This window comes from Panulirus ornatus, chromosome 16, assembly GCF_036320965.1.
Source record: "Panulirus ornatus isolate Po-2019 chromosome 16, ASM3632096v1, whole genome shotgun sequence".
Classification (NCBI taxonomy): Eukaryota; Metazoa; Arthropoda; class Malacostraca; order Decapoda; family Palinuridae; genus Panulirus; species Panulirus ornatus.
The window spans coordinates 42,762,687-42,789,486 of NC_092239.1; the positions used below are offsets into that span (position 1 = coordinate 42,762,687).

Sequence of the window (26,800 nt, forward strand, 5' to 3'; positions counted from 1 at the left end):
TCTCTCTCTCTAGACATAATGGCCATTCTCATAGATTCACTTCAGTGTATATATTCGAGTGAGAAACTGCTGAAGCTGGTGACTGAGTTTGGTAAAGTGTGAGAAAGAAGAAAGCTGAAGGTAAATGTGAATAAGGATTGAGGGACAAGTAAATTGGGAGGTAAGTTTGAATGGAGAAAAATCTAGGAAGTGAAGTGTTTTAGATATCTGGGAGTGGATTTGGCAGCGAATGGAATCATGGAAGCGGAATTGAGTCACAGGGTGGGGGAGGGGGCGAAGGTTCCGGGAGCGTTGAAGAATGTGTGGAAGGTGAGAACGTTATCTCGGAGAGCGAAAATGGGTATGTTTGAAGGAATAGTGGTTCCAACAATGTTACATGGTTGCGAGGCGTGGGCTATGCATAAGGTTGTGCGGAGGAGGGTGGATGTTTTGGAAATGAAATGTTTGAGGACAGTATGTGGTGTGAGGTGGTTTGATCGAGTAAGCAATGAAAGGGTAAGAGAGATGTGTGGTAATAAAGAGTGTGATTGAGAGAGCAGAAGAGGGTGTATTGAAATGGTTTGGTCACATGTAGAGAATGAGTGAGGAAATATTGACAAAGAGGTTAATGTGCCAGAGGTGGAGGGAACGAGAAGTGGGAGACCAAACTTGAGGTGGAAGGATGGAGTGAAAAAGATTATGAGCGATCGGGGCCATAACATACAGGATGGTGAAAGGCGTGCAAGGAATAGAATGAATTGGAACGACGTGGTATACAGGGGTCGACGTGCTGTCAATGGATTGAACCGGGGCATGTGAAGCGTCTGGGGTAAACCACGGAAAGTTCTTTGAGGCCTGGATGTGGAAAGGGAGCTGTGGTTTCGTTGCATTGCACATGACAGCTAGAGACATGAGTGTGAACGAATGTGGCCTTTTTTTGTCTTTTTCTAGTGCTACCTCGCGCGCGCGCGGGGGGAGTGGGGTGCCACCTCATGTGTTGCGGGTTGGCGACGGAAATGGATGAAGGCAGCATGTATGAATATGTACATGTGTATATATGTATATGTCTGTGTATGTATACGTTGAAATGTATAGATATGTATATGTGCGAGTTTGGCGTGTATGTATATACCTGTGTATGTGGGAGGGTTGGGCCTTTCATCTGTTTCCTTGCGCTACCTCGCTAACGCGGGAGACTGTGACAGAGTATGAAAAAAAATATGAAAAATAATTGTATATATATATATATATATATATATATATATATATATATATATATATATATATATTCCTATGAGTCCACGGGGAAAATGAAACGATAAGTTCCCAAGTGCACTTTCGTGATTATTACACGAAAGTGCACTTGGGAACTTATCGTGTTTCATTTTCCCCGTGGACTCGTAGGAATATCTTGATCACGCGCAAAATTGTGATCCTTTCCAATATATATATATATATATATATATATATATATATATATATATATATATATATATATATATATATATATATATATATATATTGTAGTTGTCACATTTACTTACTCTTAGCACAACCCTTTTACATACGAAATGTTTCCTTGCATCTCTCCTAACCTCGAGGTCTGACCTCTTGTTCTGGTCTCTGTTCTCGTATCAGAGAACTGTTTTCAGTGTGGACTTCGTCATGGCCTCTTACAAATTTATATGTATTTATCTTGTCTCCGTGTCATGTGTATGTGTGTCACATAAACCTGGTGTATCAGAGACAACATCATGACCATGCATAATGCATGGCACGGTATGTTAGTTCCTGGGCGGCTGGCTGCGCCTCAGGCACATATAAGCAAGACGGTTGGTGAAGGTTGGGGCAAAATATTATCGTCATACATCTCAATACACGTCTGCTGTTATGACTCCGTTTTCTTTACTCACTCCTTCACACTCGACTCACCACACTTTTTTAAACACTTAACTGAGGAGAGGTAATTCATTTTAAGTTAGCTCTTATTTACGTTACTTAAATTATTTAACCTTAATGCATCCAGACATTTTGCGTCTGTGGACCCCTAACGTAAATAAGGCGCTTATAAGACCGAATGTGTGTGAATGTGCGCGAGCAAACTTATTTACAATTGCTGTCCGGCATATTCTTAACATAAATATTCTCAAAAATTCTACTGTTTTCGCGGATCTGTACTATAAACACAGCTGCGAATATAGCAGATGTACATTTTAGGAAGGAGAATAAATGAGATTACAAAGAACAAAGTAGTTTGGGAAACTAAATCCAATCATAGTCATACATACCTGGTATAGTCAAACCCTCACAGTCCTGGTCGCTCTGAAGCTGCTGGAGTGAGTCGTTGGTCCTTTATACTGCTGGAAGCCGCAACACGCAGGTCCAGGTACTTACATCCACAGCCTAACTGTGATGGACATCACTGATGGGTTATGTATAGATAACCAGACTGTTATTACTTTGGTCCAATAACGGCCACAGCTTCATGGACAGCCAGCAGTTGTCAGGTAACCACTGATTATCGGACTGCTTGATATTTTGTCCAGCAACTACATCATATCGAACTAGTATTTACGTCGTTGGACATAAATACTAGTTATCTGTTGTGATCATTGAACGAAAATGCTAACTGATAATTTTCAGACTACTGTTATTTATGTCCAATGACTACAAACTTGGACGACAGGTTTTTTGGTCAAATGATCACTTCTTATCGGACAGCTAGTATTTTTGTCCAGTGACAACTTATCGGACATCTAGCAGTAATGTCCAGTGCCCATTATTTATCGGATAATTTTGATGTTACCACAGTTTATCAGACAACAAGCATTTTGTCCAGTGACCACTTCTTATTGGCAGCTAGCATTATTGTAATGACACAGGTACGGGTAGCATTTTTGTCGAGTGACCTCAGTTTATCGGACAGCTTATCGAGCTGGTAGCATTTAGTGAGCACAGTTTATCTGATACTTAGCATTTATGTCCAAGGACCACAGCTTATCTGATCAATGCCATTTATGTCCAGGGACCTACAGATTCCTGACTAGCATTTTCGTTCAGTGTTCATAGCTCTGTTGTCTAAAGTGACTCCATCTTGTACGACGAATGACGCATTTGTCCGGAATTAGCCTGGCGTAATGGGCGGATCATCCGTCTTTTCGGATCGTGTCCGAAGGTTGGGTAACCTACGGATACTGTAGTTGAATTGCCGATATTGTGGGTAACCGGCCGATATGGTGGTTGAAGCTGTCAGTGGGTAAACTACCGATACTCTAGAAGCGGTCAGCGTGTGAACTACCGATACTCTGGGAGAAGCGGTCAGTGGGTGAACTGCAGATACTCTGGGAAAAGCATTCAGTGGATTAACTGGCGATACTGTGGGACAAGCGGCCAGCGGGTGAGCTGCCTATACCGCACTGTAGGTGTGTGTATTTCTGGAGACAATGGCTGTTGGCATAAATTCACTTGAGTATTCTCTGCTATGAAAATACAACCCAAAAATCTACAGCTGATTTTTTTTTCTTTTCTTTTAGTAAAGTCTGAGTATTTAGTGAATATCTTTAAGGTACGTGTAGATGATACTGTTAAATTAGGCAAAGATCTTTTTCTATATACAGTGAATAATTACATAGTGACGCAGACGGGTTTAAAGTCCATGTTAGTTGCTTAAGGTTTAAGGTAAGGAAGAGAACGGCAGAGCTTTCTTGAATAAATTAATTATTGACGAGTGTAATAATATTACGATACGGCCACTGAGCATCATCGATGGCTCGGCCCTTGGGTATGATGGCTTGGCCTTTGCATTGACCACGGGAATAAGTCAAAATCCGGGACGCCAGCTTAACTAAGGATGTGAACATGCTGCTCAAGGGTTGTACCGTCTTGGTCAAGGGTCGTGCCGTCGTGCTCAAAGGGTCGCACTGTCGTGCTCAAGGGCCGTGCCGTCGTGCTGAAAGGGGAAAGAAGTCAAATTTCCATGACGATATTCTAATATAACCTTACTATTATCCCAGAATGTTGTTGAGAAAGAAAAAGAAATGTTGTGGTGCCTGCGGAAGATCTGCTGACCTAAGACAGTTGAAGATCTCTTGAGGAACAGATGAGCAGTCAGCCCTGATCTTTTGTCTCGAGTGAGGAAGAGACTGTTGAGTGAGGGAACTATATAACGACGTCGAACAATAGGGCGGTTGCCTCCCCGTAGCCTAGTTTATGAATGAGAGGGTTGTCCTACGAGATGGCAGCTACCCTTCGAAGTTCTGAATATGCAGAACTTGGACTCTCCTGCCGACGCAGTCAGTGACCCAGTTGTTCAAGTTTTGTAGGGCAGGAACAAAAGCCCTCTGCGAGAGTAGGGACTTGACGGAATCAGACAAAAAAGGAGCTAAAGGAAGAGAGGAGCGAGTGGAAAAGATGATCGTTCCGTGATACGTGGAGTCGTTTGGGAGAAGGATTTCGAACCTCTTCAAATGCCCGAGGACTTGCCTTCTCCCTTTTATCCTTCATTAATAGCAAACGTGTTATATATATATATATATATATATATATATATATATATATATATATATATATATATATATATATATATATATTATATGGTGGAGCCGGAGTTCGCCCGGTTCAGATTACATTGCGAGGCTGTATCATTATTAGTCAAGGAAATCCAATACAGTCTCGACTGAGAGCTTCTCGCTTCAGATGAGTCCAGTCTGTCCCTGCTACTGAGTGTAGCTCAGTCTTGAAGCTGCAGGAGCCCTATGGATAAGGGTCCTCGGATTGTGTGTGTGTGTGTGTGTATATATATATACATATATTGATTTTGAATATTATTGTGCTTTAAATCATGACTTGTAAACGAGATAATTCCGTAGTTTGCCCATTGATAACGAAGACGGTTCATTACATCATGTATGAGGTGGTCTTGGTGGAAACAGTTATTATTCCCGGATGTGATGTGCTGCAGACCAGCAGGAGGATGGTGATGTATTAACCCAGACTCTGTTGTATTACCCTGGCGGGGGGAGGATCATGGGGGAGGAACCTCCTGCCTTTATGTACGCTATTTTTAGTTGGTAATGTTCTATTGATCCTAGACGGGCGCTCTCTGACACCAGGCTCTCTCTCTCTCTCTCTCTCTCTCTCTCTCTCTCTCTCTCTCTCTCTCTCTCTCTCTCTCTCTCTCTCTCTCTCTCTCTCAGCTAGGAGTCCTGTTCAGATGCTGTGCATTCATTTCCTCCGAACACTTGCTTCGATTATACAGATGATCTATATGTCCTAGTATAAAGGACTGCTTTCTCTCTCTCTCTCTCTCTCTCTCTCTGGGAGTGTATGCGTGGCACTGAGGCGTGGGCTTCAGCCACAAGGAGCCTGGGGCGTGTTAACTACCTGGGACTCGGGGGCAGATGAAAACATGTTTGAGTCAACGTTAAAGCTGCACTGCTCACCCCCCCCCCCCCCCTGGGATGCCGCCATCACCGAGCCCCATAGAAGACCTTGCTCCTGGTGACCTGGCTACCCTACCTGGAGGTTTAGACTTGTGGCGGTGGCAGGTCAGATGCTTGGTGAGACCTGTGGTGGTGGTGGTGGTGGTGGCGGCAGCAGTAGGTCGGACGAGGGACTAGACTCTGTGGTAGTGGTGGCAGCAGTGGTCGGACGTGGGATTAGACTCTGTGGTGGTGGTGCCAGGATAGACGATGGATGATACTTGTGGGGTCCTGTGATACTGATTCATGTTAGGTGAGGCAGGTGACCTGTGATGATAGTAATGGTAGGTGAGGCAGGTAACCTGTGATGCTGGTTCATGGTAGATGAGGCAGGTAACCAGTGATGCTGGTTCACGGTAGGTGAGGCAGGTGTCCTGTGATGCTGGTTCACGGTAGGTGAGACAGGTGTCCTGTGATGCTGGTTCATGGTAGGTGAGGCAGGTGTCCTGTGATGCTGGTTCATGGTAGGTGAGGCAGGTGTTCTGTGATGCTGGTTCACGATAGGTGAGGCTGGTGTCCTGTGAAGCTGGTTCATGGTAGGTGAGCAGGTAACTTCTAATGCTAATTCACGTTAGATGAGGCAGGTGTCCTGTGATGCTGGTTTACGGTAGGTGAGGCAGGTGTCTTGTGATACTGGTTCACGGTAGGTGAGGCAGGTAACCTGTGATGCTGGTTCACGTTAGGTGAAGCAGGTGTCCTGTGAAGCTGGTTCATGGTAGGTGAGGTAAGTAACTTCTGATGCTGGTTCAAGGTAGGTGAGGCAGGTGTCCTTTGATGCTGGTTCACGGTAGGTGAGGCAGGTGTCCTGTGATGCTGGTTCATGGTAGGTGAGGCAGGTGTCCTGTGATGCTGGTTTACGGTAGGTGAGGCAGGTGACCTGTGATGCTGGTTCATGGTAGGTGAGGCAGGTGTCCTGTGATGCTGGTTGATGGTAGGTGAGGCAGGTGACCTGATGATGGTTCATGGTAGGTGAGGCAGGTAACCTGTGATGCTGGTTAACGGTAGGTGAGGCAGGTGATCTGTGATGCTGCTTCACGGTAGGTGAGGCAGGTGTCCTGTGATGCTGGTTCATGGTAGGTGAGCAGGTAACTTCTAATGCTAGTTCACGTTAGATGAGGCAGGTGTCCTGTGATGCTGGTTCACGGCAGGTGAGGCAGGTGACCTGTGATGCTGGTTCAAGGTAGGTGAGGCAGGTGTCCTGTGATGCTGGATCACGGTAGGTGAGGTAGGTGTCCTGTGATGCTGGTTCATGGTAGGTGAGGCAGGTGTCCTGTGATGCTGGTTCACGGTAGGTGAGGCAGGTGTCCTGTGATGCTGGTTCATGGTAGGTGAGACAGGTGTCCTGTGATGCTGGTTCATGGTAGGTAAGACAGTTGTCCTGTGATGCTGGTTCATGGTTGGTGAGGCAGGTGATCTGTGATGCTGGTTCACGGTAGGTGAGGTAGGTGTCCTGTGATGCTGGTTCATGGTAGGAGAGGCAGTCGTCCTTTGATGCTGGTTCACGGTAGGTGAGGCAGGTTGTCCTGTAATGCTGGTTCATGGTAGGTAAGGCAGGTAACTTCTGATGCTGGTTCACGGTAGGTGAGGCAGGTGTCCTGTGATGCTGGTTCACGGTAGGTGAGGTAGGTGTCCTGTGATGCTGGTTCATGGTAGGTGAAGCAGGTGTCCTGTGATGCTGGCTCATGGTAGGTGAGGCAGGTGGCCTGTGATGCTGGTTCATGGTAGGTGAGACAGGTGTCCTGTGATGCTGGTTCATGGTAGGTGAGCCAGGTGGCCTGTGATGCTGGTTCATGGTAGGTGAGGCAGGTAACCTATCGTGCTGGTTCATGATAGGTGAGGCAGGTGGCCTGTGATGCTGGTTCATGGTAGGTGAGGCAGGTGTCCTGTGATGCTGGTTCACGGTAATTGAGACAGGTGTACTGTGATGCTGGTTCATGGTAGGTGAGGCAGGTGTCCTGTGATGCTGGTTCACGGTAGGTGAGGCAGGTGACCTGTGATGCTGATTCACGGTAGGTGAGGCAGGTATCCTTTGATGCTGGTTCACGGTAATTGAGACAGGTGTACTGTGATGATGGTTCATGGTAGGTGAGGCAGGTGTCCTGTGATGCTGGTTCACGGTACATGAGGCAGGTGTCCTGTGATGCTGGTTCACGGTGGGTGAGGCAGGTGTCCTGTGATGCTGGTTCATGGTAGGTGAGGCAGGTTGTCCTGTGATGCTGGTTCATGATAGGTGAGGGAGGTGACCTGTGATGCTGGTTCACGGTAGGTGAGGCAGATGTCCTGTGATGCTGGTTCATGGTAGGTGAGGCAGGTAACTTCTGATGCTGGTTCACGTTAGATGAGGCAGGTGTCCTGTGATGCTGGTTCACGGTAGGTGAGGCAGGTTGTCCTGTGATGCTGGTTCATGATAGGTGAAGGAGATGACCTGTGATGCTGGTTCACGGTAGGTGAGGCAGATGTCCTGTGATGCTGGTTCATGGTAGGTGAGGCAGATGTCCTGTGATGCTGGTTCAGGGTAGGTGAGGCAGGTGTCCTGTGACGCTGTTTCATGGTAGGTGAGACAGGTGTCCTGTGATGCTGGTTCAAGGTTGGTGAGGCAGGTGACCTGTGATGCTGGTTCAAGGTTGGTGAGGCAGGTGACCTGTGACGCGGTTTCATGGTAGGTGAGGTAGGTGTCCTGTGATGCTGGTTCACGGTAGATGAGGCAGGTGTCCTGTGATGCTGGTTCACGGTAGGTGAGGCAGGTGACCTGTGATGCTGGTTCACGGTAGGTGAGGCAGGTGATCTGTGATGCTGGTTCACGGTAGGTGAGGCAGGTGTCCTGTGATGCTGGTTCACGGTAGGTGAGGCAGGTGACCTGTGATGCTGGTTCATGGTAGGTGAAGCAGGTGTCCTGTGTTGCTGGTTCAAGGTAGGTGAGGCAGGTGTCCTGCGATTCTGGTTCACGGTTGGTGAGGCAGGTGACCTGTGATGCTGGTTCACGGTAGGTGAGGCAGGTGTCCTGTGTTGCTGGTTCACGGTAGGTGAGGCAGGTGTCCTGTGATGCTGTTTCACGGTAGGTGAGGGAGATGACCTGATGCTGGTTCAAGGTAGGTGAGGCAGGTGTCCTGTGATGCTGCTTCACGGTAGGTGAGGCAGGTGACCTGTGATGCTGGTTCACGGTAGGTGAGGCAGGTGTCCTGTGATGCTGGTTCATGGTAGGTGAGGCAGGTGACCTGATGATGGTTCATGGTAGGTGAGGCAGGTGACCTGTGATGCTGGTTCATGGTAGGTGAGACAGGTGTCCTGTGATGCTGGTTCATGGTAGGTGAGGCAGATATCCTGTGATGCTGGTTCACGGAAGGAGGCAGGTGTCCTGTGATGCTGGTTTTTGGTAAGGCAGGTGACCTGTGATGCTGGTTCAAGGTAGGTGAGGCAGGTGTCCTGTGATGATGGTTCATGGTAGGTGAGGCAGGTGACCTGTGATGATGGTTCACGGTAGATGAGGCAGGTGTCCTGTGATGCTGGTTCATGGTAGGTGAGGCAGGTGACCTGTGATTCTGGTTCACGGTAGGTGAGACAGGTGTCCTGTGATGCTGGTTCATGGTAGGTGAGGCAGGTGACCTGTGATGCTGGTTCACAGTAGGTGAGGCAGGTGTCCTGTGATGCTGGTTCATGGTAGGTGAGGCAGGTGACCTGTGATGCTGGTTCACGGTAGGTGAGACAGGTGTCCTGTGATGCTGGTTCATGGTAGGTGAGGCAGGTGACCTGTGATGCTGGTTCACGGTAGGTGAGGCAGGTGTCCTGTGATGCTGGTTCATGGTAGGTGAGGCAGGTGACCTGTGATGCTGGTTCACGGTAGGTGAGACAGGTGTCCTGTGATGCTGGTTCATGGTAGGTGAGGCAGGTGACCTGTGATGCTGGTTCACGGTAGGTGAGGCAGGTGTCCTGTGATGCTGGTTCATGGTAGGTGAGGCAGGTGACCTGATGATGGTTCATGGTAGGTGAGGAAGGTGACCTGTGATGCTGGTTCACGGTAGGTGAGGCAGGTGTCCTGTGATGCTGGTTCATGGTAGGTGAGGCAGATGACCTGTGATGCTGGTTCACGGCAGGTGAGGCAGGTGACCTGTGATGCTGGTTCACGGTAGGTGAGGCAGGTGACCTGTGATGCTGGTTCATGGTAGGTGAGGCAGATGACCTGTGATGCTGGTTCATGGTAGTAGAGGCAGGTGACCTGTGATGCTGGTTCACGGTAGGTGAGGCAGGTGTTCCATGATACTGGTGTAGGAATATGAAACTTAAGGAGGCAGATTATCTACAAGTGCACGTTCAGGGTTCTCATAGGAGATAAGAGTAATTGCTTGATCTCATACGTCTGCTGAGGAATGGAGGAAGTGTTGTCAAGGCTCAGTGATGTTGCACAAGTAGGGAATTGTTGCTGTAGTGGTTGTGTAGTAGTAGGGATGAGGCCTTGTTGAGGTTCCGGTAGTTCGGAAGATGAGAGTTGAATAGAAGTTATGTTGCAGGAGGTTGGGGATGGTATTGCTCATTTCCCATTGTAATGCAGCTTCCTCTCAGTTCCTGTTGGAGTTCCAAGGAGCTGCCTCTAAGGGTAGCTGTAAAAGTGCCTCTGGCGATCCTACCAGAGACAGGGATGAGGGAAAGTCACTTGTGAGGAGACGTATCCAGAGGCAGGGGAGCACGCCTAATGTCTCCAGCCAATCCACTCACTGAGCTAATTCCAGGACCACGGTTGTGACCCCAGGGGTCGCCATGGTCACCAGGTGGCAGGGTGTAAGCTTTGCCTCAGTGCTTGAGGACCAATGGTGATAATAGAACACGTCACAGAGGTAATTGACGTTTCATTTGGGAGAGTACATGACTTTTTTGTGGAGAGGGTTGTTGGAGTGGTCCCACTGTGAGTATTTTTGATGTCCAGCCAAGTTCAGGGAATTGTGAAGGGTCCTTGATGGTGTCTGAGGCTACGCTTAATGTGAAGGTCTGCAGGGTACAGGTCGCGCCTTGGTACTTATGCCCCTAATGTCAAGGCTGGAGTCACACATGTGCATATTGTGTGTGGCAACAGTAAGGGAGGTAGCAGAATAATGGGCAAGGAAGCCTCCTGCACTTGGTGTATGATTACTCACAACTTTGATCACGTATTGTGAGATTTGTTGTTAGTCTCTGAGATGACACTGATCATGCTCGCCCTCTGTGTGAGACGAGATAACTGATGTACGTACTCTGTTTCCCCAGGAGCAACGCCAAGTCCATCCTGTGTGTGGTGTTCGTGCTGGCCACCCTCCACGTCGGTGAGTGCCTACTGCCTCCAGCTCCTTCCCTGCCTCCCTCAGCCTCCTCCCTACCTGCCTCCCTCCACCAACATATTTGCTACTCTCAGCACCCACCACCCCTTCATTCCTGCCTCCCTCTAACACCATGCTTGCTCCTCTGAGACCTCGCCATGCTTGCCTCTCTCGACCATCATCCTTGCTGCCCTCAACATCCTCCCTGCTTGCTGCCCTCAACATCCTCCCTGCTTGCTGCCCTCAACATCCTCCCTGCTTGCTGCCCCCAACACCCTCCCTGCTTGCCTGCCTCCTTCAATCACTATGCTTGCTACCCTGAACCCCCCTCCCTGCTTGCTTCCCTCCTTAACCATGCATGCTGCCCTTAGCCCCCTCCGTGCTTACCACCCTCCACAACAGTGCTTGCTGCCCTCAGCCCCCTCCCTGCCTGCCTCCCTCCTCCACGATGCTTACTGCCATCATCCCCCTCCCTACCTGCCTCCCTTTACCACCATGCTTATTGCCCTCAGCACCCTCCCTGCCTGCCTTCCTCCACCACCGTGCTTGCTGCCGTCAGACCTCTTCATGCCTGCCTCCCTCCACCACCATACTCGTTGCCTGCCTTCCTCGAACACCATGCTTGCAGCCCTCAGTCCCATCCCTGCCTGCCTCCCTTCACCACCATGCTTGCTGCCCTCCGCCCCATCCCTTGGCTTCCTCCCTCTACCATCATGCTTGCAGCCCTCAGCCCCAACCCCGCGTCCCTCCCTTCACCACCATGCTTGCTGCCCTCACCTCTCCATGCCAGCCTTCCTCCACCACCATGCTTGCTGCCCTCAGCCCTCTTGGTCCCTGCCTTCCTCCACCACCACGATTGCTGCTCTCAGCCCCTCACTGCCTGTCTCCCTCCACCACCATGCTTGTTGCACTCAGCTTGCTCCCTCCTCCCTTCCTCCAATACCATGCTTGCTGCTCTCAGCCCCTTCCCTGCCTGCCTTCCTCTACCACCATGCTTGCTGTAGTCAGCTCCCTTCCTGCCTACCTCCCACCACCATCATGCTTGCTGCCCTCAGTCCCATCCCTGCCTGTCTCCCTCCACCACCATGCTTGCTACCCTTAGCCCTCTCTATGCCTACCTCCATCCACTACCGTGCTTGCTGCCCTCCACCCCATCCATGCCTGCCTTCCTCCAACATACTGCTTGTGGTTCTAACCCCCTCCCTGCCTGTCTCCCTCCACCACCATGCTTGCTGGCCTCAGCCTCCTCCCTATCAGCCTCCCTCCACCACCATGCTTGCTGCTCTCAGCCCCATCCCTGCCTGCCTCCTTCCACCACACCATGCTTACCTATCTCCACCACCGTGCTTGTTGCCCTAAGCCCCTAACCTACCTGCCTTCCTCCACCACCTTCCCTCCTGCCCTCAGCTCCCTTCCTGCCTGCTTTCCGCCGCAACCATGCTTGCTGCCCTCAGCACCCTCCTTGCCTCCCTCCCTCCACCACCATTCTTGCTGCCCTCAGCCCTCTCCCTGCCTGCCTCCCTCCACCATCATGCTTGCTGCCTTCAACCCTCTTTCTACCTCTCTCTCCACTACCATGCTTTCTACCCTCAACAATATCCCTGCCTGCGTACCTCCACCGCCGTGCTTGCTACCCTCAGCCCCTTCCCTACCTTCCTCCCTCCATCACCATGCTTGCTTACGTCCTCAGCTCCTTTCATGTCTGTCTCCCTCAACCGTCATGCTTGCTGCAATGAGCCTTCTCCCGGCCTGCCTCCCTCCACCATTATGCTTCCTAATTTCAGCCCTCTATCTGCCTGCCTTCCTCCACCACGATGCTTCCTGCCATTAGCGTCCCCTCAGTGCCTGACTCCATCACTATGCTTGCTGCCCTCAGCCCCCTCTCTGGGTTCTTCCCTCCACCACCATGCTTGCTGCCCTCAGCTCTCTCCATTCCTGCCTCCACAACTATGCTTGCTGCCCTCACCCCATCCCTGCTTGTCGTCTTCCGTGCTTCATGCCCTCACCCCCCTACCTGCCTGCCTGCACCATTATGCTTGCTGCGCCCTTACCCCCTCCCTGACTGCCTTCACTACCTTGCTTCCAGCCCTCAGCCCCCTCCCTGCCTGCCTGCCTCCACCATCATGCTTGCTAACCTCAGCATCCTCCCTCCACCGCTGTGCTTGCTACTCTCAACCCCATCCCTGCCTGCTTCCCTCCATTACCATGCTTGCTGCCCTCAGCCCCCTCCCTGCCTGCCATCCATTCACCATGTTTGCTGCCCTCAGCACCTTCCATGCCTGCCTTAAATTCACTATGCTTGCTGCCCTTATCCCCTTCCCTGCCTACCTTCCATTCAACCTGCATGCTGCCCTCGGCCCCCACCATGCCTGTCTCCACCGCTATGCTTGCTACCCTTAGCCCCTAACCAGCCTGTCTACCTCCACCACCATGCTTACTGCCCTCAGCCCCCTCCCTTCCTGCCTCCATCAACCACCATGATTGTTGCTCTTAGCCCCCTTCACCACTGTGCTTGCTTCGATCTACCCCCCTCCTTTCTGCCTCCTTCCACCATCATGCTTGCTGCCCTCAGCCCCCTCCGTGCCTGCCTCCACCACCATACTTGCTGCCCTCAGCCCTCTCCACCACTATGCTTGCTTGGATCAGCTGTCTCTTTCAACCACCGTGCTTGCTCTCCTCGGCCCCCTCCATACCTGCCTCCACATTCATGCTGCTCTGGCCCCAGACTGACTGCCTTCACTACCATGCTTGCTGCCCTCAGCCCCCTCACTGCCTGCCTACCTCCACCACCATGCTTACTGCCCTCAGCCCTCTCCCTGCCTGCTTCCCTCCATCAACATTCTTACTGCCCTCAGTTCTCTCCCTGCCTGCTTTGCTCCACCACCATGCTTGATGCCTTCAACTTCCTCTCTGCTTGCCTCCCTCCACCACCATGCTTGCTGACCTCAACTCCCTTCCTGCCCGCCTCCCTCCACCATCATGCTTGCTATCCTCAGTCCCCTCCCTTCCTGCCATCCTCCACCACCATGCTTGTTGTCCTCAGCCCCCTCCATTCCTGCCTCCACAATTATGCTTGCTGCCCTCACCTCCTCCCTGCCTGCCAACACTACCATGCTTTCAGCCTTCAGCCCCCTTCCCTGCCAGCCTCCCTTCACCATCGTGCTTGCTACCCTCAACAAGTTCCCTGCCTGTTTTCCTCCACCGCCGTGCTTCCTACCCTAATCCCTTTTCCTACCTGCCTCCCTCCACCTCCGTGCTTGTTACCCCTCAGCCCTCTCCCAGCCTGCTTGTCTCCACCATTATGCTTGCTGCCCTCACCCCCTCTCTGCCTACCTTCAGTACCGTGCTTCCAACCCTTAGCCCCCTCCCTGCCTGCCTCCCTTTACCATCATGCTTGCTTCTCTCAGTCTCCTCCCTACTTGCTACCCTCAACAATTTCCCTGCCTACGTTTCTCCACCGCCGTGCTTGCTACCCTCTGCTCCTTCCCTGCCTGCCTCCCTCTACCACCATGCTCGTTGCCTTCAGCCCCATCCCCGCCTGCTGCCCTCAGCACCCTCCATGCGTGCCTCCGCCACTATGCTTGCTGTCCTCAGCCCCCTCCCTTCCTACTTGCCTTAAATTCACTATGCTTTCTGCCCTTGTCTCCTTCCCTGCCTGCTGCCCTCGGCCCCCTTCATGCCTGCCTCCACCATTATGCTTGCTGCCCTCTACCCACTACATGCCTGCCTCCACCATTATGCTTGCTGCCCTCTACCCACTACATGCCTGCCTCCACCATTATGCTTGCTGCCCTCTACCCCCTACCTGCCTGCCTGCCTCCACCAATATGTTTACGGCCTTCAGCCCCCTCCATGCCTGCCACCGTCATTATGCTTGTTGCCCACTACCCCCTACCTGCCTGCTTGCCTCTGCCAATATGCTTGCTGCCTTCAGCCCCCTCCATGGGTGCTTTCTTCCACCACCATGCTTACTGCCTTCAGCCCCTTCCCTGAGTGCTTCCCTCCACCACTTTGCTTGTTTCCCTCAGCCCCCTTTATGGCTGCCTCCATCAATATGCTTGCTGCCCTCAGCCCCCTCCCTGCCTGCCTCTCTCCACCAACATGCTTGCTGTCCTTAGTCCCCTTCCTGCTTGCCTTCCTCCACCTCCATGTTTGCTGCCCTCAGCCCCCTCCATGCCTGCCTCCTCCATCATGCTGCTCTCACCCCTACCTGACTGCCTTCACTACCATGCTTGCCACCCTCAGCCCCTTCCCTGCCTGTCTACCTCCACCATCATGCTTGCTGCCGTCAGCCTTCTCCCTCCACCACCATGCTTGTTACCGTCAGCCCTCTTCCTTCCTCTCGCCCTCCACCGCCGTGCTTCCTACCCTCAGCCCTCTCCATGCCTGCCTCCCTCCATCAATATTCTTGCTGCCCTCAGTTCTCTCCCTGCCTGCTTTCCTCCACCACCATGCTTGCTGCCCTCAGTTCCTCCCCTGCCTGCCTCCCTCCAACACCATGCTTGTTACCCTCAGTCCCTTCCATCCTCCACCACCATGTTTGCTGTCCTCAGCCCCCTATCTGCATGCCTGCCTGCACCGTTATGCTTGCTGCCTTTACCATCTCTCTGCCTGCCTTCTGCCATGCTTGCCTGCCTGCCTGCACCATTATACTTACTGCCTTCACCCCATCTCTGCCTGCCTTCACTACCGAATCAAGTAGAAGTCAGCTTCTTATCTGACAGACTGAATGACTACATTCCCATATGAATTGCAGGCCTAGCCCCAGCTATTCAAACCATATGATAGTAGGAGAGAAAAAGACTGTAAAACTGGAGGAATAAATGTTATCCCTTTCTCTGGAAGATTGATTGCTTGCAAGGTTCAGATGGGAATAATCCAGATTGAAGGACTGCATGGAAGGAAGACACACATGGCAACTCATAAAAAGATGCTGGGTGTCTAACCTCCTATTGTTCAGGGAAGCAGAGACTAAACAATGTAAAGCTTATCTTTTATTTTCTCCAAGACCCAACCAGATGTGAGGTTTCCACTCCTAAGGATAGAGGACTTGGTTTCTTTACCCACCCTCATTAGGGTGGAAATGAAAAATCAAGTCTTCTGACCCTAGGATGGCAAACCTCACTGCTGGATGGATCTTAGGGGAGATTCCTTCTATGGACATATTGAAAATAGCACAGTAGTTGTGCAGGATATTTGTACATTGAAGTTCATGGCAGTTCTCACATGTGCACTTTCAGGGTAGAGTATTTTGTTCAGGTTGTTCCATTATCGGATCCAGTGATAAAGATCTGAATAGAAAGGTAATGTAAGAATCTTTCTTTTTATCCAGAAATTGAAAGTAATACCAAAAACATTCAGGAAGGGAGCAGTGTGGGTAAAGAAGGAAGCAATATAAAATGATGTTAGGGAAGATGAAAGAAACATGACCACACGACCATATTCAGGACAAGAATTGGTGATTATGAGCATGAACTTCTAAGCAAGGAAATGGCTCAGAGTGGAAGTGCTAGGTAATAAAAATAGTTTAGGGTATGTATCATAGGCGAGAGAGTGGTTAAATCATAAACCACCGGATGTAGGACAGTTCATGGGAACTGCTATTTGTTTAAAGAAATGTAGCGAAAACTGGCATTATCAGACCACCTGCATGCAGTTACTCTGGAATGAAGATAACATAATCAGTGGACAAAAAGTAACTTTTCTCCAAAGGAGTCCATTTCCCTGCTCCTGATTGAAGTGCACCCTTAAGTTAAAGGAGCCCTAGTAAACAAGTGCTGAGGGTTGTTAATCATATAATATTTCAATAATAGTCTGCATATATCTTTTCTAGCTACATCAGTACTATTCAAGCCTCTTCTTTATTCCAGTTTCTTGTTGCAGCTGTAGTTTCTTTCACTGAGAACATTTTTGAGCTAATTATTTAACTTATGTAACTTTACATCCTTTTCAACAACACTTCCCTATGAATCGCTTTGTGTGATGAGCTATACTCTAACTGAGAGCTTACTCCTGATGGATTTATGGAATAGTTTTGGATTAACCCCCAGCATTGTCCTCAATATCCTCTACTATTAATTCTCTGCTTCTCTTGCTGCACTTATTCCTTGCTCTTGTATACCTTTCAAATGGTGGCTTTAGAACTCATTTATGTTCTCAGAAAATCTTTTAACTGTAATATCTCTAATTATGGGAGCAGGGGGCTGGAAATCCTCCCCTCTCATTTTTTTAAGTTTTCTAAAAGAAGGAACAGAGAAGGGGGCCAGGTGAGGATATTCCCTCAAAGGCCCAGTCCTTTGTTCTCAACTCTACCTCGCTAACGCGGGAAATGGCGAATAGTTTGAAAGAAAAGAAAAAGATCTCTAATTATATCTTCTCTTTAAATGCAATGTCTTCTCTGAATTTTCTTTGCCTTTGTTAACCACAAAGACAAACTCCTTCATGGTAGTTTCCACAGAACCTTCCATAACAGTGGCTTTGGAACTCATTTATGTTCTCAGAAAATCTTCTAACTGTAATATCTCCAGTTATATCTTCTCTTTAAATGCAGTCTTCTCTGAATTTTCTTCGCCTTTGTTAACCACGAAGACAAACTCAAGAACTAAATTGACCCATTTTGTTTTTATGCTAGTGTGTGTAAAGATAAGTCTTGTATAACATACTTGTATAACAGCCCCTCAGATTCTATTGTGCATAGTGACAAGCTGATTCAAGAAAATTGCTTCTATACACTTAGGGACTTGTCTCTGTGACTCCCTGACTCCATGAGAATCTAAATTCTCTTGGTCTGTTTCTTTATGATTGAAATCCCCCATTGCTGAAATTATACCAATTCTAAAGATTGTCTGAAATCCACCATTGTTGAAATTATACCAGTTCTAAGGATTGCCTCACAGCTTTCAGCACCATTTCTGTTATTCCTTCATTATTACTCTGTTTCAATAATATTCTCTGGAGGTTTATCAACTATCAGCAGTGCTATGCATATCTTTCCTACAGTTACCACTCCATTATAAACTGTTTGAATTAGCCATCCATCACTATTATGTGAAACAATGTTGTCACTTGTTAAGAAGACCAGTTCCCCATCTCCTTTGTATTCTCTTTGTTATCCTTCAGACATATTAGGATTGATCTTATGTCTGGTTTGTTTCATCTTAACTGCTCCAACAATATCAGATTTGTTTTCCTGAATTTGTTCCTTAACGTCTGCTTTTTCTCCTACTTGTGCAGTATAGTGCAGCGTAAAGACTGTAGATGTGAATGGAAATAATAGTCTAACATAACAATCATCTTAGTATAAAAATTGTAATTTATTGTTGTATTTAGTTAAGTTTGTGTTTACCATTTGTGGAGATTTTGTTTGCTGTTTGAGCCTAAGAATGAACTTTCATGTGAAATAGGTCAAACTTAGCAGCCTGTGTGAAATAATACAAACTCAACACCCTATAATTCAGACTTGAATAGGGTAGAATTTCCTCCTGAAAACTAGCTTGGGGTTACAAGAAAGTCAAACTTAGATAGCCTTCATTCTCATATGAGATGTCAACATAGGTAACTGTTCTGCATTTATTTTAGATATTGCATATTTACATAGGGTATTGTAAAAAAAAATGTACATTTTGTAAATGGTCCAGTCTTCGATTTTATATTCTTTGCTTTGTTCGTGTATTCAAATAGAATTTGGATTTTCTTCGATATTTTCTTACTTTCTCCTCATTCATTCTCTTCTCTTCCGTGGGATTCCATTATTTCCCCAGTCAGTATCTTATTTTTTGCATATCCATTTGCTAATATCAGTGCAGTGTGTAGTACTCACTATGTATTGTATATATACCCACATGTGAAAGAATACTTCCCACGTATTCCTCGCGTGTCGTAGAAAGCGACTAGAGGGGACGGGAGCGGGGGGCCGGAAATCCTCCCCTCCTTGTATTAACTTTCTAAAATGGGAAACAGAAGAAGGAGTCACGCGGGGAGTGATCATCCTCCTCGAAGGCTCAGAGTGGGGTGCCTAAATGTGTGTGGATGTAACCAAGATGTGAAAAAAGGAGAGATAGGTAGTATGTTTGAGGAAAGGAACCTGGATGTTTTGGCTCTGAGCGAAACGAAGCTCAAGGGTAAAGGGGAAGAGTGGTTTGGAAATGTCTGGGGAGTGAAGTCAGGGGTTAGTGAGAGGACAAGAGCAAGGGAAGGAGTAGCAATACTCCTGAAACAGGAGTTGTGGGAGCATGTGATAGAATGTAAGAAAGTAAATTCTCGATTAATATGGGTAAAATTGAAAGTTGATGGAGAGAGGTGGGTGATTATTGGTGCATATGCACCTGGGCATGAGAAGAAAGATCATGAGAGGCAAGTGTTTTGGGAGCAGCTGAATGAGTGTGTTAGCGGTTTTGATGCACGAGACCGGGTTATAGTGATGGGTGATTTGAATGCAAAGGTGAGTAATGTGGCAGTTGAGGGAATAATTGGTATGCATGGGGTGTTCAGTGTTGTAAATGGAAATGGTGAAGAGCTTGTAGATTTATGTGCTGAAAAAGGACTGATGATTGGGAATACCTGGTTTAAAAAGCGAGATATACATAAGTATACTTATGTAAGTAGGAGAGATGGCCAGAGAGCGTTATTGGATTACGTGTTAATTGACAGGCGTGCGAAAGAGAGACTTTTGGATGTTAATGTGCTGAGAGGTGCAACTGGAGGGATGTCTGATCATTATCTTGTGGAGGCTAAGGTGAAGATTAGTATGGGTTTTCAGAAAAGAGGAGTGAATGTTGGGGTGAAGAAGGTGGTGAGAGTAAGTGAGCTTGGGAAGGAGACCTGTGTGGGGAAGTACCAGGAGAGACTGTGTACAGAATGGAAAAAGGTGAGAACAATGGAAGTAAGGGGAGTGGGGGAGGAATGGGATGTATTTAGGGAATCAGTGATGGATTGCGCAAAAGATGCTTGTGGCATGAGAAGAGTGGGAGGTGGGCTGTTTAGAAAGGGTAGTGAGTGGTGGGATGAAGAAGTAAGAGTATTAGTGAAAGAGAAGAGAGAGGCATTTGGACGATTTTTGCAGGGAAAAAATGCAATTGAGTGGGAGAAGTATAAAAGAAAGAGACAGGAGGTCAAGAGAAAGGTGCAAGAGGTGAAAAAAAGGGCAAATGAGAGTTGGGGTGAGAGACTATCAGTAAATTTTAGGGAGAATAAAAAGATGTTCTGGAAGGAGGTAAATAGGGTGCGTAAGACAAGGGAGCAAATGGGAACTTCAGTGAAGGGCGTAAATGGGGAGGTGATAACAAGTAGCGGTGATGTGAGAAGGAGATGGAATGAGTATTTTGAAGGTTTGTTGAATGTGTCTGATGACAGAGTGGCAGATATAGGGTGTTTTGGTCGAGGTGGTGTGCAAAGTGAGAGGGTTAGGGAAAATGATTTGGTAAACAGAGAAGAGGTAGTAAAAGCTTTGCGGAAGATGAAAGCCGGCAAGGCAGCAGGTTTGGATGGTATTGCAGTGGAATTTATTAAAAAAGGGGGTGACTGTATTGTTGACTGGTTGGTAAGGTTATTTAATGTATGTATGACTCATGGTGAGGTGCCTGAGGATTGGCGGAATGCGTGCATAGTGCCATTGTACAAAGGCAAAGGGGATAAGAGTGAGTGCTCAAATTACAGAGGTATAAGTTTGTTGAGTATTCCTGGTAAATTATATGGGAGGGTATTGATTGAGAGGGTGAAGGCATGTACAGAGCATCAGATTGGGGAAGAGCAGTGCGGTTTCAGAAGTGGTAGAGGATGTGTGGATCAGGTGTTTGCTTTGAAGAATGTATGTGAGAAATACTTAGAAAAGCAAATGGATTTGTATGTAGCATTTATGGATCTGGAGAAGGCATATGATAGAGTTGATAGAGATGCTCTGTGGAAGGTATTAAGAATATATGGTGTGGGAGGCAAGTTGTTAGAAGCAGTGAAAAGTTTTTATCGAGGATGTAAGGCATGTGTACGTGTAGGAAGAGAGGAAAGTGATTGGTTCTCAGTGAATGTAGGTTTGCGGCAGGGGTGTGTGATGTCTCCATGGTTGTTTAATTTGTTTATGGATGGGGTTGTTAGGGAGGTAAATGCAAGAGTTTTGGAAAGAGGGGCAAGTATGAAGTCTGTTGGGGATGAGAGAGCTTGGGAAGTGAGTCAGTTGTTGTTCGCTGATGATACAGCGCTGGTGGCTGATTCATGTGAGAAACTGCAGAAGCTGGTGACTGAGTTTGGTAAAGTGTGTGGAAGAAGAAAGTTAAGAGTAAATGTGAATAAGAGCAAGGTTATTAGGTACAGTAGGGGTGAGGGTCAAGTCAATTGGGAGGTGAGTTTGAATGGAGAAAAACTGGAGGAAGTGAAGTGTTTTAGATATCTGGGAGTGGATCTGTCAGCGGATGGAACCATGGAAGCGGAAGTGGATCATAGGGTGGGGGAGGGGGCGAAAATTTTGGGAGCCTTGAAAAATGTGTGGAAGTCGAGAACATTATCTCGGAAAGCAAAAATGGGTATGTTTGAAGGAATAGTGGTACCAACAATGTTGTATGGTTGCGAGGCGTGGGCTATGGATAGAGATGTGCGCAGGAGGATGGATGTGCTGGAAATGAGATGTTTGAGGAAAATGTGTGGTGTGAGGTGGTTTGATCGAGTAAGTAACGTAAGGGTAAGAGAGATGTGTGGAAATAAAAAGAGCGTGGTTGAGAGAGCAGAAGAGGGTGTTTTGAAATGGTTTGGGCACATGGAGAGAATGAGTGAGGAAAGATTGACCAAGAGGATATATGTGTCGGAGGTGGAGGGAACGAGGAGAAGAGGGAGACCAAATTGGAGGTGGAAAGATGGAGTGAAAAAGATTTTGTGTGATCGGGGCCTGAACATGCAGGAGGGTGAAAGGAGGGCAAGGAATAGAGTGAATTGGAGCGATGTGGTATACAGGGGTTGACGTGCTGTCAGTGGATTGAATCAAGGCATGTGAAGCGTCTGGGGTAAACCATGGAAAGCTGTGTAGGTATGTATATTTGCGTGTGTGGACGTGTGTATGTACATGTGTATGGGGGGGGGGTTGGGCCATTTCTTTCGTCTGTTTCCTTGCGCTACCTCGCAAACGCGGGAGACAGCGACAAAGTATCAAAAAAAAAAAAAAAAAAAAAAAAAAAAAAATTTAGCACCTTAATCATAAGTTGACGGTGTGTATGAATGAACTCTTGCACTTGTACTACACCATGTATATAGACAGATAATATATACTTTGTTATAATGAATAACTGTTATAAGTTTATTTTCAACAGCCATGGGATGGTTCTGCTACAGTCATATCCCTGGCAGGGAAGGCACCAGCTGGGTCTTCTGCCCCAGCACCTCTTGCTACACTGTCGCCGAGAGTATAAGTGAGTATTTGGACTTATTGTTGAGCTCTCTTTTTCATCCTTCATTATCTGTAAGCATTGACGAAAATATTATCTTACAGTATCTAAGTATTCTGATGTTTCATGTAATATGAATATCCTACTTTCTCCCTCAGCATCCATGAGTACTGTTCTCAAGAAGAGCTTGTCATTAAATTTAACTGTTACTGAAATGCTTTAGCCTTCTTCATGCAAGTCTTCTCCCCCTCCCCCTTTTTTTTTTACAAGGCATGTAGGAACATGGTAATAGATGGATAAAGTGAGAATGAGAAAGTCTTGCACTTGTGCACTTAATTACAAAAGTTTTGATTCAGTTTTAAAGCTACCATCTGGAGACCTTTACGAGACAGCTATTCTTTATGCAGAAGTTTGTCATACAAGATACACACCTGTTCAGATAACTGAATAATTTCTGGTAGCTTTGTCTTACAATTCAATTAACCTTCAGAGTTGCTCTTGGGCAGATATTATGCAGGTGGCTTGCTACTGAATTTACAAAAATAATGCTTTTCTGTGAGCTACTGGTACTCTTTTGATTCCAATCTTCAGCATACATATGAAGTTACTGCTCATAGAAGTTCAGTATGATGCAACACTGGTTTAAAGCACCCCTAAGATTAATCATCATTGTACCAATAACTTATTTTAATGGCATAGGTTATACAAACTTTAGTACATAATCATTAATACCATTTTTTTTTCTTTCGTATGATAATATACAAGGCCAAAAGTTTTAGTTTGATATAAGGAAAATTATCCCTGGGGAAGTACCAGGAGAGACTGAGTACAGAATGGAAAAAGGTGAGAACAATGGAAGTAAGGGGAGTGGGGGAGGAATGGGATGTATTTAGGGAATCAGTGATGGATTGCGCAAAAGATGCTTGTGGCATGAGAAGAGTGGTAGGTGGGTTGATTAGAAAGGGTAGTGAGTGGTGGGATGAAGAAGTAAGAGTATTAGTGAAAGAGAAGAGAGAGGCATTTGGACGATTTTTGCAGGGAAAAAATGAAATTGAGTGGGAGACGTATAAAAGAAAGAGACAGGAGGTCAAGAGAAAGGTGCAAGAGGTGAAAAAAAGGGCAAATGAGAGTTGGGGTGAGAGAGTATCATTAAATTTTAGGGAGAATAAAAAGATGTTCTGGAAGGAGGTAAATAAAGTGCGTAAGACAAGGGAGCAAATGGGAACTTCAGTGAAGGGCGCAAGTGGGGAGGTGATAACAAGTAGTGATGTGAGAAGGAGATGGAGTGAGTATTTTGAAGGTTTGTTGAATGTGTTTGATGATAGAGTGGCAGATATAGGGTGTTTTGGTCGAGGTGGTGTGCAAAGTGCGAGGGTTAGGGAAAATGAGTTGGTAAACAGAGAAGAGGTAGTAAAAGCTTTGCGGAAGATGAAAGCCGGCAAGGCAACAGGTTTGGATGGTATTGCAGTGGAATTTATTAAAAAAGGGGGTGACTGTATTGTTGACTGGTTGGTAAGATTATTTAATGTATGTATGACTCATGGTGAGGTGCCTGAGGATTGGCGGAATGCGTGCATAGTGCCATTGTACAAAGGCAAAGGGGATAAGAGTGAGTGCTCAAATTACAGAGGTATAAGTTTGTTGAGTATTCCTGGCAAATTATATGGGAGGGTATTGATTGAGAGGGTGAAGGCATGTACAGAGCATCAGATTGGGGAAGAGCAGTGTGGTTTCAGAAGTGGTAGAGGATGTGTGGATCAGGTGTTTGCTTTGAAGAATGTATGTGAGAAATACTTAGAAAAGCAAATGGATTTGTATGTAGCATTTATGGATCTGGAGAAGGCATATGATAGAGTTGATAGAGATGCTCTGTGGAAGGTATTAAGAATATATGGTGTGGGAGGCAAGTTGTTAGAAGCAGTGAAAAGTTTTTATCGAGGATGTAAGGCATGTGTACGTGTAGGAAGAGAGGAAAGTGATTGGTTCTCAGTGAATGTAGGTTTGCGGCAGGGGTGTGTGATGTCTCCATGGTTGTTTAATTTGTTTATGGATGGGGTTGTTAGGGAGGTGAATGCAAGAGTTTTGGAAAGAGGGGCAAGTATGAAGTCTGTTAGGGATGAGAGAGCTTGGGAAGTGAGTCAGTTGTTGTTCGCTGATGATACAGCGCTGGTGGCTGATTCATGTGAGAAACTGCAGAAGCTGGTGACTGAGTTTGGTAAAGTGTGTGAAAGAAGAAAGTTAAGAGTAAATGTGAATAAGAGCAAGGTTATTAGGTACAGTAGGGTTGAGGGTCAATTCAATTGGGAGGTGAGTTTGAATGGAGAAAAACTGGAGGAAGTGAAGTGTTTTAGATATCTGGGAGTGGATCTGGCAGCGGATGGAACCATGGAAGCGGAAGTGGATCATAGGGTGGGGGAGGGGGTGAAAATTCTGGGAGCCTTGAAGAATGTGTGGAAGTCGAGAACATTATCTCGGAAAGCAAAAATGGGTATGTTTGAAGGAATAGTGGTTCCAACAATGTTGTATGGTTGCGAGGCGTGGACTATGGATAGAGTTGTGCGCAGGAGGATGGATGTGCTGGAAATGAGATGTTTGAGGACAATTTGTGGTGTGAGGTGGTTTGATCGAGTAAGTAACGTAAGGGTAAGAGAGATGTGTGGAAAATAAAAAGAGCGTGGTTGAGAGAGCAGAAGAGGGTGTTTTGAAATGGTTTGGTCACATGGAGAGAATGAGTGAGGAAAGATTGACCAAGAGGATATATGTGTCGGAGGTGGAGGGAACGAGGAGAAGAGGGAGACCAAATTGGAGGTGGAAAGATGGAGTGAAAAAGATTTTGTGTGATCGGGGCCTGAACATGCAGGAGGGTGAAAGGAGGGCAAAGAATAGAGTGAATTGGAGCGATGTGGTATACCAGGGTTGACGTGCTGTCAGTGGATTAAATCAAGGCATGTGTATGGGGGTGGGTTGGGCCATTTCTTTCGTCTGTTTCCTTGCGCTACCTCGCAAACGCGGGAGACAGCGGCAAAAAAAAAAAAAAAAAAAAAAAAAAAAAAAAATCCCTGGGGATAGGGGAGAAAGAATACTTCCCATGCATTCCCCTGTGTGTCGTAGAAGGTGACTAAAGGGGATGGGAGCAGGGGCTAGAAACCCTCCCCTCCTTGTATTTTAACTATCTAAAAGGGGAAACAGAAGGAGGAGTCATGCGGAGAGTGCTCATCCTCCTCAAAGGCTCAGATTGGGGTGTCTAAATGTGTGTGGATGTAACCAAGATGAGAAAAAAGGAGATAGGTAGTGTGTTTGAGGAAAGGAACCTGGATGTTTTGGCTCTTGAGTGAAACAAAGCTCAAGGGTAAAGGGGAAGAGTGGTTTGGGAATGTTTTGGGAGTAAAGTCAGAGGTTGGTGAGAAGACAAGAGCAAAGGAAGGAGTAGCACTACTATTGAAACAGTTGTTGTGGGAGTATGTGATAGAGCGTAAGAAAGTAAACTCTAGATTGATATGGGTAAAACTGAAAGTGGATGGAGAGAGATGGGCGATTATTGGTGCCTATGCACGTAGGCATGAAAAGAAAGATTATGAGAGGCAAGTGCTTTGGGAGCAACTGAGTGAGTGTGTTAGCAGTTTTGATGCACGAGACCGGGTTATAATGATGGGTGATGTGAATTCAAAGGTGAGTAACATGGCAGTTAAGGGAATATTGGTGTACATGGGGTGTTCAGTGTTGTAAATGGAAGTGGTGAAGAGCTTGTAGATTTGTGTGCTGAAAAAGGACTGGTGATTGGGAATACCTGGTTTAAAAAGAGGGATATACATAAGTGTACATATGTAAGTAGGAGAGATGGCCAGCGAGCGTTATTGAATTACGTGTTAATCGATAGGCACGTGAAAGAGAGACTTTTGGATGTTAATGTGCTGAGAGGTGCAACTGGAGGGATGTCTGATCATTATCTTGTGGAGGTGAAGATTTGTAGAGGTTTTCAGAAGAGAAGAGAAAATGTTGGGGTGAAGAAAGTGATGAGAGTAAGTGAGCTTGGGAAGGAAACTTGTGTGAGGAAGTACCAGGAGAGATGGAGTGCAGAATGGAAAAAGGTGAGAGCAAAGGACGTAAGGGGGGTGGGGGAAGGAATGGGAAGTATTTAGGGAAGCAGTGATGGCTTGCGCAAAAGATGCTTTTGGAATGAGAAGCATGAGAGGTGGGCAGATTAGAAAGGGTAGTGAGTGGTGGGATGAAGAAATAATATTATTAGTGAAAGAAGAGAGAGGCATTTGGACAATTTTTGCAGGGAAATAGTGCAAATGGCTGGGAGATGTATAAAAGAAAGAGGCAGGAGGTCAAGAGAAAGGTGCAAGAGGTGAAAAATAGGGCAAATGAGAGTTGGGGCAAGAGAGCATCCTTAAATTTTATGGAGTAAAAGGATTATTTTGGAAGGAGGTAAATAAAGTGCATAAGACAAGAGAACAAATGGGAACATTGGTGAAGGGGCTAATGGGGAGGTAATAAGAAATAGTGGTGATGTGAGGAGATGGAGTTAGTATTTTGAGGGTTTGTTGAATGTGTTAGATGATAAAGTGGCTGAGAAAAGGATGTTTTGGTCGAGTTGATGTGTGAAGTGAGAGGGTCAGGGACAATGGTTTGGTAGACAGATAAGAGATAGTGAAAGCTTTGCGGAAAATGAAAGGCGGCGGGTTTG

The 26,800-nt window shown here is 47.1% G+C and overlaps 2 protein-coding genes across 8 annotated transcripts in view; one reads left to right on the top strand and one right to left on the bottom strand.

Moving 5' to 3' along the window:
- Window positions 1-26,800, top strand: part of LOC139754269 (uncharacterized) — a 125,386-nt gene that overhangs the window by 91,364 nt on the left and 7,222 nt on the right. For both annotated transcript variants that reach the window (XM_071671641.1, XM_071671640.1), the window contains 2 exons: window positions 10,695-10,750; window positions 22,036-22,134. In XM_071671641.1, coding sequence (XP_071527742.1) covers window positions 10,695-10,750; window positions 22,036-22,134 — 155 coding nt within the window. The remainder of the gene's footprint in view (window positions 1-10,694; window positions 10,751-22,035; window positions 22,135-26,800) is intronic.
- Window positions 15,732-26,800, bottom strand: part of LOC139754268 (nicotinamide riboside kinase 2) — an 88,365-nt gene continuing 77,296 nt past the window's right edge. For 4 of the 6 annotated variants that reach the window (XR_011713875.1, XR_011713874.1, XR_011713873.1 and 1 more), the window contains one exon: window positions 22,046-22,182. The gene's annotated coding sequence lies outside the window, so the exon portion shown is untranslated. Of the gene's footprint in view, window positions 16,036-22,045; window positions 22,183-26,800 lie in introns of those variants that run through there. The other 2 variants (XR_011713876.1, XR_011713870.1) reach the window with 2 other exon arrangements.